The sequence below is a fragment of the Cynocephalus volans genome, chromosome 1 (genome assembly GCF_027409185.1).
Source record: "Cynocephalus volans isolate mCynVol1 chromosome 1, mCynVol1.pri, whole genome shotgun sequence".
NCBI lineage: Eukaryota > Metazoa > Chordata > Mammalia > Dermoptera > Cynocephalidae > Cynocephalus > Cynocephalus volans.
This window is the reverse complement of record NC_084460.1, coordinates 273,125,893-273,145,249: the sequence shown is the minus strand read 5'-3', so window position 1 is coordinate 273,145,249 and position 19,357 is coordinate 273,125,893. Positions and strand designations below refer to the sequence as shown.

At 36.5% G+C, this 19,357-nt stretch overlaps 1 protein-coding gene across 2 annotated transcripts in view; it reads right to left on the bottom strand.

The window, feature by feature from the left end:
• PTH2R (parathyroid hormone 2 receptor) overlaps positions 1–19,357 on the bottom strand; it is a 103,382-nt gene that overhangs the window by 57,083 nt on the left and 26,942 nt on the right. Inside the window, exons 2-4 of one of the 2 annotated variants that reach the window (XM_063077591.1) lie at positions 17,712–17,814; positions 5,798–5,908; positions 5,580–5,701 (exon numbers count right to left, since the gene is read on the bottom strand). In XM_063077591.1, the coding sequence (XP_062933661.1) occupies positions 5,580–5,701; positions 5,798–5,908; positions 17,712–17,814 (336 nt within the window). Of the gene's footprint in view, positions 1–5,579; positions 5,702–5,797; positions 5,909–17,711; positions 17,815–19,357 lie in introns of those variants that run through there. The other variant, XM_063077592.1, reaches the window with a different exon arrangement.

Here is a 19,357-nt window from a genome sequence, read left to right as displayed (position 1 = left end):
GATTTCCAGGATTATTTGTTGAATAGGTTTTGAATGCCTTTCCCTTTTTCTTTCTTCCTTCCTTCCCAGAACACCCATGATTAGGATGTTTGTGCACTTAAGGTTGTCTGCTAGCTCTCAAAGATTTTCTTTTCTTTTTTTTTTTTTTTTTTGTCCACCTGGATTATGTTAAAAAGACCACCTTCAAGATCAGAAGTTCTTCTGCTTGCTCTAACCTGCTGCTGAAGCTCTCAGCTGTGTTTTTTATATCACTGAATGAATCCTTTAGTTCCAGGAGTTCTGCTACATTCTTTTCTAAGGTATTAACCTCTTTGTAAATTTCCTCCTTCACATCCTGGATATGTTTTCTCATTTTGTTGTGTCATTTGAGTCTTCTTGTATCTTACTGAGTTTCCTTAAGATTGTTGCTCAGAATTCCTTCTCAGTGATTTGAAGTGTTTCCTGCTCTATGGGGTCTAGTACTTGATAATTATTGTATTCTTTTGGTTGTGTCATATTTTCTTGTTTTTTCATATTTCTAGCATGTTTACATTGATGTCTGGTTATCTGGTAGAACAGTTGCTTCTTCTCTTACTCTGGTTTGGGCTTTGAGAGGAGAGACTTCCTCCTGTAGATGTGTTTTATATTGACCATTGAGTAGGGCGTTTTAATATTGGCTCCAGGTAGACACACTAGCATAGTTTCTGTGTGGGTACTTCAGCCATATTCAGTTTTGGAATTATGTGTGAGTGCCTCCATAACCTAGGCACTGGGGGACTTAGTGACTCCTTCTGAGGTTAGTGACACTGTGTTGGTTCGTCAAGAATACAAGCAAGCTCTCGAGCTCTTGGGAGAAACATCTGGGTGCCCTGTCACTCTTTGGCTGGGATGGATAACCCTGGGCATGCTTGTTGGCACCCCAGCTAGTGTCCTGTGACCCTGATGTATGAACTTCGGTATACTGGAACTCCTCAGTTTGAATGGGTGAACCCAGGTAGGGTTTCCCTTTCCTCTTCCCTAGAGACAGAGGCTCCTCCTGGATCCTTACTCCCCCCAGTTGGGTGATTGAGAATTTTTTTCCTTACTCTATTTGGGTTTCCTGGGTTCCTGCATTCTTGGGGAGTTCCATGTGTGTCTCTTCCAGGATAAAGGCAGTCACATGGGCTGTGCACATACCTCCCACCTGGAGGTATGCTACCACATGTGGCAGCATAATTATCCCTGTGAGTTGGGTCACTGTGTCACAGGTCTGTGCTTGCTCACCTCTTTCTCCAGACTCCTTGGTGACTCTCATTGTGTCAATGCAGTCAAGTGGTCAATGGACCACCTGCACAATGGTGGTGACCACTGTGGCAGTGGTGTCTGCTACTGTGATGGCAAGCCACCCTTGCAGAGGCAGTGGCTATGGCAGTGGGTGTGGTGGAACATTTGTGCAGCAGTGGTGTCTGTGGCAGCATGTACTCCTGCCATTTGTCAGCAGGGGCTGCCCTTGGCTCCTGAGGTCTCCGTATGCTCCTGCTGTCTGTCAGGTGGGGGCTGCCCTCAGCTCCTGAGGTCCCACATGGTCCTGGCCATCTGTGAGGTGGGTGCTGCCTGTGGCTATGGAGGTCCCCAGGTGCTCCTGCCATCTCTGATTCCTTCTCTAAAGTTTTTATTTCTCTGCTAATTTTCCCATGTTTATGCATTTTTTCACTAAATCATCTAACATGTATAATATTTATTACGTCCTCATCTATAAATTTCAAATTCTGGACCATCTGCTTTTCTGCTTATATATACTCTTATATATACCTATAGATATTTTATATATACTATTGATTTCGGGTGCCTGCCTTGTAATTTTTCATTATATGACAGGCATTGTATGTAAAAAAAAAAAAAATAGTAGGGACTGAATATTAACTGTGTGAAAAGGGCAGGCCTCTTCCTCTCTCAGGCTGCTTGGGTAGGGAGGCTGAATTATACCGTTATTAAACTGGGGCTCTTTTCTGTTGAAGTTTTGTCTTATTTTGTTTTTTAGATTCTTTTTATCCTGGTTTTGGATTTTGAGAACAGAAACAAGACTTGTCCTTAGCAAACCTTGGGATCTGAGCACCAGCAGCAAGGATGTGGGTTTTAGTTCATCTGGCAGCTTTCCAAGCCACAAAATAACTTTTTAGGCTTTTTCAACCATCCATCTGCTTTGTGAGTTACTGGGGACTTCACTTTGCTCTCCACTCTACCCCAGGCTTTCAGCATCTCAGGAGAGCATCCTCCACCTGCTGCTCAGTCACTGCCTTGCTCTAGATAAAGGCCTTGGTGCTTAGGAGAGATCTTTCTCAGCTCCCTGTGTCAGGCTGCTGCCTTGCACTCCATGAGACCTGGGCATCTGTAAAGGATGTGTCTTCCCCTGGCCAGAGTACTAGAACAGTCACTCACCTACTGAGCCCCATGTTCCTCTAGGGATGTCTCTTGGCTCCTGAGTTCTGCCTCTCATTTCTGAGGGCCCTATGTGCACCTCGAGGGATTTCTCTCACTCTCCTACATTGCTCCTGACTTTGGCATACTACCTCCATGCACTTGGTGAAGACGCCATGGGACTTCACTGTGACTTGGGTTTGCTCTTTGCAATTCTAAGCCTTTATGCAAGCCCTTGTCTGTTAACAGTTAGTTTAAAAACTTGTGCATCTTTTTTTATTCCCTTCTGTGGTCCAGTTGCTTCCCTTCTGCTGCAGAGCCAGAGATGAACGCAGCCATGGGTCTCTTCTCTCATAGGAAGAGCTTGCACATTTCTGCAATTTAGTTCATTGACACTTCTTGGCATCCTCAGCTCAATGATGAACTTTTACAAATTATTGATTTTACATCTTACCCACTTTATTGTTGTAACTACCTACATTCTGACTGGAAGCAGATGACTTGGCCTTTTCTTCCTTTTTAAAACCTATGATTTGCTACATACTGTTTTCTGTTAGTAAAATATTAAAATTTTTATAGAAAATATTTGGATAAAAAAAGAAAATATTTGGATAAGTGTAAAACAGAGAGGAGAAAAGAATCTCCCAAATTCTCACCAACCAAAAAGAAACATTGCCGGCACTTTGTGTATTTCTTTTCATTCTATTTCCATGCATCATTTCTTATTGTTTTAAGCATCTGCATTCTTAAATCATATACAAGTTTACCACCTGATTTTTTTCAGTTAACTGTATTAAAAAAAGAGTTTCCCAAGGCTGAAAACTCTTTATAAAAATATATATATTTGGGCTTTTTAAACCAGTTCTTCATTGGAGATTTAAATTCTTCAGAATATTCACTATAATCATTAAATGTTCAATCAACATTTTTTCCATTCAGTTCCTCCACTCCAAATTCTTATGTTTGATCTAGAATTAAAAATATAAAATCAGAGGATATGACCCCTTTGAGGTTTCTAAGTATATATTGCTAAATAGCTTTTCAAAAGTGCTTATAGGGCCAGCCCTGTGGCTCACTCGGGAGAGTGCGGCGCTGGTAGCACCAAGGCCACGGGTTCGGATCCTATATAGGGATGGCTGGTGCGCTCGCTGGCTGAGCGTGGTGCAGACAGCACCATGCCAAGGGTTGCGATCCCCTTACTGGCTAAAAAAAAAAAAAAAAAAAAAAAAAAAGATGCATATAGCTTTCAGACATAAAATATATAATATGGTAATTTCTACAGTATGCTACTGTTTTAAATATATACTCTAAAGAATTTAATAACCTTGTGGCCTACCATTAGAGTTCTTTCCCTTCTTTTTATTAAAAATAATTACCTCATTTTGCCAAGACAATGACAAGGCAATTATTTAGAGAAAAAAATAAGTGCTCAACAATATCCTAGCTTTGTTTCCCCAATAAAGATGTAGCATTTATTCTGAATATGCACTTTTTAAGTTTTTTACTTTTCCTTCCTTATATAAAAATTTCATTATAACCATCAATAATTTATATCATAAATAAATAACATCATTTTGCTCTATAAATGTCAAAACTTTAGGAGATATCTAATTTTCTTGAGAGGGGATATTTAGTTTTCTTGAGTTTTCTCAAATTACTGCTTAAGGGTTGTAAGCAATAGAAAACACTCCTTGTATTTTTAATGGAGGAGATAAAATTAAATTATTTATGCTAACAAAATTCTTCAAATTTTTAGTTAAATTTAAATCATTTTTATATGAAATAGAACGTATCTTGGGTATATTAACCATTCTTAGTTATTTTGAGTCTTAGAATATAGAGTAATCACAAAGTTTATAAGATTAGAGTTCAGGATAAATAAAACTATGATTTAATTTAATGACCATTTAAAAGCTGTAAAAGACTTGCTTTTGTCAACACTTAATGCACAAATAAAGAACACCGCACAGTACATTAAATATCAATGAATGTTTATTTTTGTCAATGAGATTGAAATTATTGTGAAGCATTTCATATTAACTCAACGTTGGCATTAGTGCCTTTGTAGAGTACATAACAATCTTCTCACACTGGCTAATCTTATTCAAAAAGCTTTTCAAAGATACAATACAAAACTGAAGGTCTTTCAGAAAATTACCAAAGAGCTCATTAAGATGGTAGTGCTTTGTGTCAGAAAAGAAGAAAGCTAAAAAGGAAGCTCTGGCTATTAATGCAAAATCGAACAATGAAACCTTCAACTCACCACTTTTTCCCCTGCTGTTTTCCCTCCCCATCCGTCCCCTAAAAAAATCACCAGGCATAAAGAAAAATATCTAATGTTGGGAGAGTTTATGTACGATGACCTGTTCTCAGTACCCTCATAAAAATCATTTATATATCAATTTATCATATTCAATCCTAGCACCACATATGTATATCATCAAGCATTTTTACGAATGAGGTCTAAGTGATATGAATTTAGGCATGACTTTTAAACTGCCATATATAATTTAAAAGTAACTCTCTAGAAGTTTTCAAAGACTACATATGATTGCTATACTGGAAACAGCGCTGATGTGAAATTAGGACATCAGGGCTCTGCTTTAGACCTTGCCATCAGCAAACTGTGTCACTTTGACCAACACATTCTCTGCGTCTCGGTTGACTCACATCTGTGAATTCAAGGTATTGTGCTGAAATATTTGTATGATACCCTTTGCTCCCCTTTAACTCTACAACTCTAATCTTTCATATTCTAATGAAATCACCTACTGGCAAATCTTATAAGATTGAAAACACGCCTCTAAAATGCAAAGGTCCTTCAGAAATACAGAGTGAAATGAGAAGTAGCCATTCATCAATAACTAAGAAGATATCCTGAGTCGTGTTGCTGATCACCTATTGAGATTTTTACACATAATATAACGTAGCATAATGTAACATAATGTAACATAACACACACAAAGGGACACGTATTTATATATATAGATGCTTGTATCTCAGCCAGGTAACTCTAACCTAAGGAAGATACCAGAATGTATCAGCTGCATATAAAAAGATTCCAAAATGGCTTTTATCTTTTATGATTTTTGTGTCATAGAATTAAAGGGGTTTTATATATAATTGATATATTGGTTGACGATCAAGAATTGCATGATATTCAGCTTCCTGTTAAGAGTTAACAAATACAAAAATTCCATTACCTTTCCTAGGCTGATATCTGGCTGCAGAAAGCGAAGGCAGTCTGAATAATTGGCCCATGTTTTGTTTAAGCTGTGCATAAAATCCCACGTTCCATTGGGGTTACAGTGTCGGAAGGCAACTCCTGTAAAGACATGAACGACGCTGAGATTACTCAGTTCCCTTAGGATCTATTACAGTGTTTTTGTTTCAAATTAATCATTTCAGAAAAATTAAATACCTTTATGATTGAAGTCATAAATATAAGGAGGGCATGGGACAGCTGATATTTTCCCCACTGTTCCTCTGGGCCAACAAATGAGTCCATCCCATTCTGGGAAACAATTTCCTTCTAATGAGAAAAAAAAATTAAAAAGCAAATAAACAAAGAATAATGTAGTTGGAGCCAGAGAACAAATGCATTCAAAATACAAAATTTCAGGTCACTGCCTGTGGCAAAATGTAAACCAAATTGGTAGTTTTGGAAACTAGAATGGGGTAGATACGATACAAATGTCCCAAAACTCATCTGCCCAGTTCAGCAAAGATCGATTAATAAAAGCATTTGATTTGCATAAATTAAAAACTTTCAACTTATTCCAATATATTAGATATAGTAGTTATAGCAATTAACCTATAAAAAACATTGCAAGTCATTGTGAACAACTTCTATAGCAAAGTTCTAAATCATAGTCGTAGCAACATTTTGACCCTAGATTTTTACAAATTGCTGTTAAAGAACATGACACACAAAACAGATTGCACTTCACAGATAAGCTTCAAGATTCAGGTTTATCTTTTTACCAGTGATTTTAGTAATTTCTTTGAGTCTAACACTCATCGCAAACAAAATTCTCATAAGCTCCACTCTTCTCCAGATGAACCCAGAATCCCCTCACTCTCACAGCTCCCACTGCCACCACGATAGTCCAAGTCGCCTCATCTTCAGCCTCAGTTACTGCAGTACTCTCCAACTCTTCGTCTTCATTCCAGTCTTGCTCCTTGCAGAACAGTTCTTTGGGTGGTGTTGGACCATCCCAGTTCGTCCTACCCCTTTTACTTGTAGTCCTCAAGAATAACTGTAGTGTGTGCTGGGAATGCAACAACCTGAGATGGAGGAGTAGGGGAAGGGGACTGGCTAGAACAGCCCAGGCTCTGTTCCAATCCCTTCCAGAAACAGGATGTCCTTCAAACACTTTACCCCAGCCCACCATGTGTCCCCTGAGGAACAACTTTAAAGGCCCATGTCATCACATTGGGCCCACCAAAATAATCCAGAATAATCTCCCCATTTTAAGGTCCATAACCTTAATTCCATCTGCAAAGTCTCCTTTGCCATGTAACGAAGCATACACAGGCATAACACCGGGTAATATACCATGGATGTCTTTGGCGAACCATTATTCTGCTACCACAAGTACCATCCATTATAACTCTCTTGATTTTTCAGTTTCCAAGTACACAAATTGTAGCTGAGGATTTTTGTTCTACCTAATGTCCATGGTGTCAAGTTCTTTGTTCAGTTTTGAATAGTCAGCATAACAGAACCTCACACAAATACTGATTTCTACAGAAAATAATTCAGCATAAACCTGAAATTAACTTCTTAATGTCCAGCATATCACACAGAAACAAATACTTGAATTGCTTTGTGGATTGCAGTAGCAACATGAAAAGAAAATGTCTTTCCTCACCCACACTGTTCCTGCAGAAGAGAACATTTTCTTAGAAACAGCCTCACATTGCCCATATAATGAAAGCCTGGGCTTTACATATCACAAGCTACCTAGGAACTCATCACAGTGGCTCCTGCTTCTGAGGCATGGATCCATTTGCCCTCTCTTTCCAACATCATCTGCTTCTTTGTTTGTTCTCGTTCTTGTTTTTATAGACAGTGATGAATCAATCTCTCCCATCAGCTTTGCTGTGGATATTCTTCTGTACCTTGATAGCATTCCATATGACTTTCTACTCATTTTCTTTGTCATTAACAAGTCATATGTCTTTATATATCTGGACTGTCCAATCAACATGTACCTGATATCTATTGTACAATCTACAGAAATTAAACCTAGCACTATTCTTGTTTTCCTATAACTAGTTGTCTCCCTAAAATGTATGCTACAGGGCTGATGGGTTAGCTTACTTGGTTAGAGCACAGTGCTGACAACACCAAGGTCAAGTATTTGCATCCCCATACTGCCCAGCTGCCAAAAAAATTTTTAAATAACAAATAAAATGTATGCTGCAATGTCATGTGGTAAGTCACATGATGGAAAAGTGTCTTCATATAAGTGTAAAATCCAATGGCCAGTTTATTCGACAATTATGTAGTTTTAAAACTGCTATGGAAAAGATTTTTTTCCTCATGCTCTAAAAAGACAGAGTTCTTGTTCCCTACAAGATACTACCCCACACACATACAAACACAGACAAACCCCCCAAAATTCAGAAAACCAACATTTCTGCAAAATAATGTTTCTGTAGATCATTTTCATTTCTCTGGAGGCTCTTTGACAAAGAGAATAATAAATATTCACAAAAGGTTGAAAAGACTGGGGAAGACATGACCTCACACAGAAAATAGAGATCTTAATTAGCATCTTTTTTTTTAATCATCATTTCCCATCTTATGTGAGTAAATACCTGCATTATTTGGTAAGAAACTAATTAATTGCCTAATGATTCACTCTCCCTTTATAAATTAACACTATTCATTATAACCCTGTAATCCTCTGTGTGTACTAGGACAAACTAATTATTAGTGAAACTTGTCAAACCATGATATTTACACAGATCAATCTAAAATTTGGAGAATTTAACTGTTTCTCTTTTTGTTTCTTCAGTTACTCATAACAAAATGTGACCATACATGGTAGCTGAACCAGGATCAATAATATTCTGATTTTCGCTTTTAAATAGTTGAATTATTTTATAACTAGGTATTAGCATTTACATTTCTTCTTTCTTTCATAAACATTATGAAAATGTTTGTGTTCTCCTTATTATAAAAATTTTTCAGAAATAAAACAGAGAATATTATATACGCATAACCTAGAATTGACAGTTGCCAAAATTTAAACATTTATTTCATATAATTTATATTTCACTATGGTATTTTAAAGTAAATTACAGACAGCATAACAGCTCACTCCTAAGTATTTTCATATGCATTTCTCAATTTTAGGAAAATTTTAAAATGAAAATTTCTTAAATTAGCTAGCGAATTAAAAAATCCTAGTTTTTTACAATTTTAAAGTAAAAAAACCTTTCAGCTAATTTACATATAGAAATTTTTATTGAAAAGATTGATCATATTTAATTCTATCCTATTTCCATGGAAAAGCATCTCAAAGAAAGTATCATTTCTCTTCAAACATTTATTCATCTGCATGCTTCACACGATTCACCTCTTCACAAATTTTAGATGTTACATAAGTTTACATCCAGTTAGTCTTTTATGTGTGATTCCTATGATGTGTGACTGATTCATTTTCTTACCTTTGCCCGTCCTATTCTGTCTTCTTGGAATGTCTTTTTATTTCCTCCTCTACACATCTAATTCCTACTTTTTAAATTTTAAGATGAGATAATCATTCTTCCAGGAAGCTTTCCCTGATTTCTCCCCAATTAATTGTTTTGCAGTGGTTGCACAATTGTTAATACCTCTATTGTTAAAATTACATACCATCCTGAAAGAGATCTACCTTCTTTACTAAATCATCAACACTGGGGCAAGGACAGAATCTTATTCACGTTTTTCAGTGCTTGCAACAGAAGCAACACACCATGGGCACATCATAATATTTGTCAAACTGTTAAAGGGACACTAAAAATGATAATGTTGGACTAGGTAATCTTCAAGATAACTTCCTGCTCAAATTTTTATGAAACTTTATAGAAAATAGTTTATTCAGCCTTCGTAGATAAAAAATCCTTACAAATTCCTTCATGGAATGCTACCTTTTGTTGGTAGATGTGCATGTCTGAGATATTGGGTCAGTGTTCTTCAGAGGCAGCATTATTGATTCTCTTTCCATATACTATTAGGCCTGCCATTCAAATGGAATGAAATAAGAAAAATAGTCTCAATCAATCCAAAAGAAGGGTTGGAGCAGGGGGAATGGAAAGGACACATAGGAAGAGCTGGTGAAATAGCCCAAATAAGATTGTAGAATTAAATTTGAATACTGTTTATTAGTAATCACAATTAATGTAATTAGGCTTAACTCTTTAGTTAATTGACAAACATTAACAGAATGGATAACAAGAAAAAGTCCATGTCTGTCCTGTTTACAAGAGATATTCCTAAAATATAAGTATACAGAACAGTTTAACAACACGATGGGTAAATAAGGAGATTTGTCATTTAATGAATACAGAATGTCAATTTTGCACAATGAAAAGTACCCAGAGACTGGTTGCACAACAATGTGAATACACTCAACACTCCTGAATAGTACACTTAAAAATGGACTGGTAGGTTTAATGTTATGTATGTTTTATCACAATTAAAATATTTTGCAAAAGACTGAAAAAGATGTGGAAGGCAAATACCAATCAAGACAGAAAGAAACTAGTGTTGCTTATTAATTATTGCTAAATTTAAAATAATAATTTAACACATATTTTAATATCTAAAGCAAAAGTATCCTAGAGATAAAGAGGGCTGCTTCATATTGGTAAAAGGTTTAATTTACCAGGGAATATAACACCTCTAAACTTGTGTATACCTAAAAATATACTTTCAAAATATATGAAGTAAAAAAATCCAATGAATTTTCCAACGAAAACGTGGAAAATTTACCGTCATAGTAGGATATTTTAAGGTATATATCTCAGGAAAGAATAGGTTAAGCACATTAAAAAAATCATTATGGATACATAACATATGAAACACACTAATAAGCTTAATCTAGTGGACACTATAAAACACTGTACTCAGAAACTGGAGAACATACACTCCTTTGAAGATCAAATGGAACATTTATCAAAATTGACTATAATATAAGCCATTAAATCACAATGCACTTTTAAAAACAGAATCATGTGGACCACATTCTCCAATCATAACCAATCGAAAAATCAATCACAATTTTCTTTTAGTATTTGGAGACTGGTATAAAACTGATATAAGAGTTCCGGTCAAGATGGTGGGGTAGACAGTTCCTAGAGTTGCTCTCTCACAAAAATCAACCAATTTGCAATTATTAAAAAGCAACAACAGGAGGCCCAAGAGCCATGCCAGAACAGGCAGGAGCCCCAGCCCAGGCCAGTGCCCACCGCCCAGAGAGGCCCAAGAGTTGCCAGGCCCACATGCCCTGTGTCAGCCACACTGGAACAGGCAGGTGCTGTGAGACCACCAGCCCAATGCTGGCCACCCAGAAAGACCTGAGAGCCACCAGGTCCACACTCCCCGAGTGAGACATGCTGGAACAGGCAGATACCACAGGACCCCCAGCCTATGCTAGTCCCTACTGCCCAGAATTGGTAGTCCCTTCAGGATCCAGGCCAGACATCAGGGTGGAATGAGTAGACTATGATATCCCCTGCCACAATGACTAAACACCAAAGGAAAGATACCAGAAGTATGAAAAATCAAGGAAGTACATCACCACCAAAGGAAAATAATAACTCTCAAGCTCTAGATCCTATAGAACAGGAAGTCCTTGAAATGACTGACAAGGAATTTTGAGCAACAATTCTAAGGAAACAAAATGAGATACAAGAAAACTCAGTTAGACAACACAATGAAATGAGAAAAAATATACAGGACCTGAAAGAAGAAATGTACAAAGAAATCAATGCCCTAATAAAGAATGTAGTGGAGCTTGTGGAGCTGAAGGATACATTCAATGAAATAAAAAACACAATAGAGAGTCTAACCAGCAGGCTAGAACAAGCAGAAGAGAGAATTTCTGACCTTGAAGATAGGCTGTTTGAATTAATGCAGGTCGACCAGAAAAAAGAATTTAAAAAATTGAAGAAAATCTAAGAGAGGTAACAGACAATCTTACATGCTCTAATATCCAAATCATGAGTATTCGAGAAGTGGAGAAAAAAAGAAATGGCACTGAAAACATATTCAATGAAATAATAGCAGAAAGCTTCCCAGGTATAGGGAAAATCACAGATCTTCAAATTCAGGAGGCCCAAAGATCCCCAAACATATTCAACCCAAAAAGGTCTTCTCCAAGACATGTTATAGTCAAATTGGCAAAACTCAAAGACAAAGAGAGAATCTTAAAAGCTGCAAGAGGGAAGCAGCAAGTCACCTATAAGGGAGCCCCAATCAGACTAACATCAGACTTTTCATCAGAAACCCTAAAAGCCAGAAAAGAATGGGACGATATATTCAAAATTCTAAAGGACAAAAATTTCCAGCCAAGAATACTTTACCCAGCAAGGCTATCCTTCTGAAATGAAGGACAAATAGTATATTTCTCAGACAAACAGAAACTGCAGGAATTCACTACCACACAACCAGCCTTACAAGAAATTCTCAAGGAAGTAGTGGGCTTGATACCTGATAAACAACCACCACTGCCATGAATACTCAAGAAAGAATACATCCCACCAGTAAAATAAAAATGCTAATAATAAAGAGAAAAAATAGTTTATCTACCACACCAAGAAATCAACAAACACAGAAGACTAACAGAAAATCAGAAAGAAAGGAACAAAAGATATTTAAGACATCTAAACAAAAATCAATAAAATGCTAGGCATAAATCAAGACCTTTCAATAATAACTCTAAATGTAAAAGGATAAGTTCCCCACTCAAAAGGCACATACTGACTGTGCCTTAAAAAGGTGGACCCACAATATGCTGCCTTCAAGAGAATCACCACACCTGCAAAGACACACATAGACTAAGAGTGAAAGGAAGAAAAAGATATACCATGCAAACAGAAATGAAAAACAAGCTGGAGTAGCTATTCTTACATGAGAGAAAATGGACTTTAAGCCAAAAACCATAAAAAGAAATAAAGAAGGCCACTATATAATGATAAAAGTATCTATCCATCAAGAAGACATAACAGTCATAAATATATATGCACCCAACATAGGAGGAGCCAGATTTATAAGCAAACACTATTAGATTGAAAGAATGAGATAGACATAACAGCATAATAGCAGAGGACCTGAACACCCCACTCTCAACATTGGACAGATCATCTAGGCAAAAACTCAATAGAGAAACAGAAGATCTAAACAACACTTTAGACCAATTAGACTTGGCAGATATCTACAGAACATTCCATTCAACAACCTCAGAATATTCATTCTTCTCATCAGCACATAGAACATTCTCCAGGAAAGACCACATGTTACAGCACAAAGCAAGTCTCAACAAATTCCAAAAAATTGGAATTATCCTATGTATTTTTTCAGATCACAATGGGTTAAAATTAGAAATCAATAACAAGCGAAACTGTGGAAACTATACAAACATGTAGAAATTAAAAAACATTCTACTTAATGACATATGGGTCCAAGAAGAATTTAACCAGGAAGTCAAAAAATTTCCTGAAACTAATGAAAATTATGACACATCATATCAAAACCTGTGGGATACAAAAGCAATACTAAGGGGGAAATTTATCACAATAAATGCTTACTTCAGAAGAATGGAGAGATGGCTAATAAACAACCTAAACTTCACCTCAAAGAACTAGATAAACAAGAACAATCCAAACCTAAAGTTAGTAGATGGAAAGAAATAATTAAGATCAGAGCAGAACTAAATGAAATAGAAACCCAGAAAGTGATACAAAAGATCAATGTATCAAAAAGTTGGTTTTTTGAAAAGATAAATAAAATTGACAAACCTTTAGCAAGGCTAACTAAGAAAAGAAGAGAAAAGACCCAAATAACAAAAAATTAGAAATGAAAAGGTGACATTACAAATGATACCTCAGAGATACAGGGAAACATTAGAGACTACTATTAAGAATTATATGCCAACAGATTTGAAAATCTGGAGAAAATGGATAAATTTCTGGACACATACAAACTACCAAAACTGAGCCAAGAATATATAGAAAATCTGAACAGACCAATAACAATAAGAGATTGAAGCTGTATCAGAAGGCTCCCAAAAAAAAAAGAAAACCCAGGACCAGACAGGTTCACTGCAGAATTCTACCAAACTTTAAAGAGTAATTGATACCAATTCTCTACAAACAATTCCAAAAGATTGAAACAGAAGCAATTCTCCCAAACTAATTCTATGAGGCAAATATCACCCTGATACCAAAACCAGACAAAGATACATCAAGAACAGAAAACTACAGGCCAATATCCTTGATGAATAAAGAATGCAAAAATCCTCAATAAAATACTAGCTAACAGAATACAACAATATATACACAAAATTACAAAACATGGTCAAGTGGGATTCATCCCAGGTATGCAAGGTTGGTTCAACATATGCAAATCAACAAATGTGATACACCACATCAATAAAAGCAAAGACAAAAACCATATGATCATCTCTATAGATGCTGAAAAAGCGTTTGACAAAATTCAACATTCACTCATGATAAAGACTCTCTACAAGTAAGGTATAGATGAAAGGTATCTCAACACAATTAAAGCCATATATGATAAGCCCACTGACAATATCATCCTGAACAGGAACTAAATAAGGATGCCCACTCTCACCACTCCTATTCAACATAGTGTTGGAAGTATAAGCCAGAGCAATCAGAGAAGAGAAGGAAATAAAGTGCATCCAGATTGGAAAAGATGAAGTCAAACTATCCCTGTTTGTGGTAGATATGATCCTATGTATTGAACAGCCTAAAGCCTCTACGAAAAAACTGTTAGAGTTGATAAATGATTTCAGCAAACTTGCAGGATACAAAATCAGAACACAAAAATCAGTAGCATTTCTATACTCCAACAGTGAACATGCAGAAAAAGAAATCAAGAAAGCTAGCCCATTTACAATAGCCACCAAAAAAATAAAAGACTTAGGAATAAAGTTAACCAAGGATATGAAAAATCTCTACAAAGAGAACTACAAACCACTGTTGAGAGAAATTAAAGAGGACACATGAAGATGGAAAGATATCCCATGCTCTTGGATTGGAAGAATTAACATTGTGAAAATGTCCCTATTACCCAAAGTGATCTACAGATTCAGTTCAACCCCCATTAAAATTCCAATGACATTTTTCTCTGAGATGGAAAAAGCTTTCCAGACATTTATATGGAATAACAAAAGACCACGCATAACCAAAGCAATCCTAAGTAAAAAAAATAAATAAAGCTGGAGGCATAACACTACCTGACTTTAACTATACTAAAAAGCTATAATAACCAAAACAGCATGGTATTGGAATAAAAACAGACACACAGATCAATGAAATAGAATAGAGAACCCAGGAATCAACCTGTACACTTACAACCATCTGATCTTTGACAAAGGCAGCAATCTACACACTGGGGAAGAGACTGCCTCTTCAGCAAATGGAAAACTGGATATTTATATGTAGGAGAATGAAACTAGACCCACTTCTCACTGTATACTAAAACTAACTCAAAAAGGATTATATTACATATACATCCTGAAACAATAAAACTCCTTAAAGAAAACATAGAGGAAACACTCCAGGAAGTAGGCATGGGTACAAACTTCATGAATATGACCCCAAAATCACAGGCAACCAAAGGAAAAATAAACAAATGGAATAATATGAAACTAAAAAGCTACTGCACAGCAAAAGAAACAATCAACAGAGTGAAAAGACAACCACTAGAGTGGGTGAAAATATTTGCAAAATATACATCTGATAAAAGATTAATATCCAGAATATACAAGGAACTCAAACAACTTTACAAGAAAAAAACAAGCAACCCAATTAAAAAATGGGCAAAAGAGCTAAGTAGGCATTTCTCTAAGGAAGGTATACAAATGGCCAACAGACATATGAAAAAATGCTCAACATCACTCAGCATCCAGGAAATGCAAATCAAAACCACACTGAGATACCATCTCACCCCAGTTAGGATGGCTAAAATCCAAAAGACTCTGAACGATAAATGCTGGCGAGGTTGCGGAGAAAAAGGAGCTCTCATATATTGTTGGTGGGACTGCAAAATGGTGTAGACTCTATGGAAAATGGTATGGAGGTTCCTCAAACAATTGCAGATAGATCTACCATATGACCCAGCTATTCCACTTCTGGGAATATACCCAGAGGAATGGAAATCATCATGCCGAAGGGATACCTGTACTCCCATGTTTACTGAAGCACTATTTACAATAGCCAAGAGTTGGAACCAGCCCCAAAGTCCATCATCAGATGAGTGGATAAGGAAACGGTGGTATATCTACACAATGGAATACTACCTCACTATAAAAAAGAGTGAAATTCTACCATTCACAACAACTTGGATGTTCTTAGAGAAAATTGTATTAAGTGAAACAAGTCAGGCACAGAAAGAGAAATACCACATGTTCTCGCTTATTTGTGTGAGCTAAAAATAAACAAATAAATATTCAAACAAATAAAGGGTTGGGGGGGGAAGAAGACACCACAATCACAACAATTCCTTGAACTTGTTAAGACAAGTGAACAGATATGATGTAACGGAGGGGAGGGGAGATAGGGAGGGGAGGGGGGAAAGAGGAACAGGTAAAGGGACATGAAAATCAACTATAATGTATATTGAGAAGTTAAAATAAAAAATAAAAAGACAAAAGATAACTGGTGTTGGCAAGGATGTGAAGAAAAGGGAAACTTGCATACTGTTGGAGGGAATGTAAATTAGTACAGTCATTATGGAAAACAGTATGGAAGTTCCTCAAAAAACTAAAAATAGAACAACTATATGATAAAGCAGTCCCACATCTGGGTATATATCCAAAGGGTATGAAATAAGTATGTTGAAGAGAATGTCTGCACACCCATGTTCACTGAAGCATTATTCACAATAGCCAAGGTATGCAAACAACCTGAATGTCCATCAGTGGATGAATGGATAAAGAAAATATGGTGTATATACACAATGGAATACTACTCCACCTTAAAAACAAAGAAAGACTGTCATTTGCAACAACATGGATAAAGGAGGACATTATGTTAAGTGAAATAAGCTTAGCACAGAAAGACACATACTGCGTGATCTCAGATACATGTGGAATCAATCTAAAGAGCTGAACTCACAGAAGCTGGGAGGAGAATGATAGTTACCAGAGGCTGGGTGGGGGGTGGTTGGAGAGATTGGGGAGATTTTGGTCAAAGAGCATAAATTTTCAGTTAGGAGGAGTAAGTTCAGGAGATCTATTGTACATTATGGTGACTATAGTTAATAACCATATGTTGCATACTTGAAAATTTCTATGTGCGTAGATTTTAAGTATTCTTACTACAAAAAAATGTATGTGAGGTAATGCATATGTTAATTAATTGTGTTTAGCCATTCCACAATGTATACATATATCAAAACATCATACCATACACCAAAAATACATAAAATTTTAATTTGTCCATTAAAAATAAGTAACTAAAAGCAAACAAACAAAAAAGCCACTATCAAACTGCACATTTTATTATTGGAGCATAATTTTAAGGACACTGTCTGCTACATTCAGGTGGAGGAAATTTAGGGATCTCAGTAAACAGCTTCCCACTTGAATTTGGAACTGAGAGATTACATAAAGAGTCAGGCAGATGGAGATAAAATTATCATTTCATTAACAAAAAAGTATTTTGGAGAACATGACTTAGGTATGTATAAATGGCTTGCTTCTCTGAATTGAGCTTACTACCTGAAACTGCAGGCAATATCCACAGGGACAAAGCCTACCCCTTCAACCTTACTGCACGGTCAAGGGCAAGCCAGTATGTATGCTCTCAGCAGACAGACAGATTTCAAAGAGAGGCCTGAGGAAGAGGCTGGTGTGCACATGCGCAGTTGCTATTCCCAAACTTACTAATTAGGCACGTCACTCCTTCCATAGGGAGAAAAGAGCAAGTGGGGTAAAGAGGTGAAAAGGACATTCTTCTACTACACATGCCTCCACGTGGAAACACAGAATGACTGACAGGAGGATCTCCTTAACGCCGAATAAGAGGGTAATCTGCAATCTTTGTGGATGGGGTTGGAGCACAAGAGGAACACAATTTCTTAGCGTCTTTACCTCCCTCCTGGAGCTGAGCTGTGATGTTGAGTTCACATTGTACTTTGGCTTTCAGCACAAGGACAATCTGCTCCTCTATAGTAATCGTGCCATCGGAATCCAGCTGTAGAAATGAACAAAATACAAACATTCCCATCATCTTAAAAAAAAAAACACTATTATACAAGCTTTCATTATTTCACCTTCTAATATAATTGAAAATGAGTTTTGATATCAAGCTATCTGGAATAGTCCTTTATGTGAATCAAAATTCAAAATCTGTCAATGCATAAGGTTTTAGAATAATTGTACTTTCACCTGATTAGCCTAAAGAAAAAAAAAAGCTCATACAAGAAAATAGAAAATATAAGGAAAATTTTAATATAATTAGGCAATTATATTAGAGACAGTGTAATTAGAAAAAATAATGAACACGGAAAATTTCCCGGAATGAATACTCAATATTTTATTAATTCTCTCACAATGTGTCAGTTGTGGCACATAGGACTAGAGAACTAAATTTATCCTTACCAAAAAACAACCAGTAAAACCCGGGCAAATCACTCAACATCTTTGGGCTTTGGTTTGCTCATCTATGAAATAAATGTGTTACTCCAAAGGGTCTCTTGTTACCTTTTTTGTCTTAATACTGAGACTCCACAACAGTAAGATATGCACCAACATACCCATTCAATCATTACTTGTTTAATACTTTTACATGAAAAATAATATGCTCGATATTACAGTAAAGGCTTTCATTTTCAAAGATTTTTTTATGAAGTACATTTTCTTCAAATAAGAAACCTCATGAGGAAACCCCACCTCTTTACATAAAATGGCAGAACTGCCCTGGCTGAAGTAGAGGGGAGGCGATCGTGGAATCACGCTTCACACTAATTTGGATTTACCTTTATATCTGAAACTGTTCTGAAAAATCACAGAGCTTCTCAAAGCATTGTCAGAATGCTTTGATCAGAAAACCACTATTAAGAAAATGGTATGGAGGTTCCTCAAACAATTGCAGGTAGATCTACCATACGACCCAGCTATCCCACTGCTGGGAATATACCCAGAGGAATGGAAATCATCAAGTCGAAGGTATACCTGTTCCCCAATGTTCATCGCAGCACTCTTTACAATAGCCAAGAGTTGGAACCAGCCCAAATGTCCATCATCAGATGAGTGGATACGGAAAATGTGGTACATCTACACAATGGAATACTACTCAGCTATAAAAACGAATGAAATACTGCCATTTGCAACAACATGGATGGACATTGAGAGAATTATATTAAGTGAAACAAGTCAGGCACAGAAAGAGAAATACCACATGTTCTCACTTATTGGTGGGAGCTAAAAATTAATATATAAATTCACACACACACACACACACACACACCGGGGGAGGGTGTGGGGGAAGAAGATATAACAACCACAATTACTTGAAGTTGATACGACAAGCAAACAGAAAGGACATTGTTGGGGGGGAGGGGGGAGGGAGAAGGGAGGGAGGTTTTGGTGATGGGGAGCAATAATCAGCCACAATGTATATCGACAAAATAAAAATAAAAAAGAAAAAATAAAAAAAAGAAAACCACTATTAATAGGAATACAAAGATGTATAACAGCATTTAATAAGACCTCAATACACATGTTTCTGTCTACTG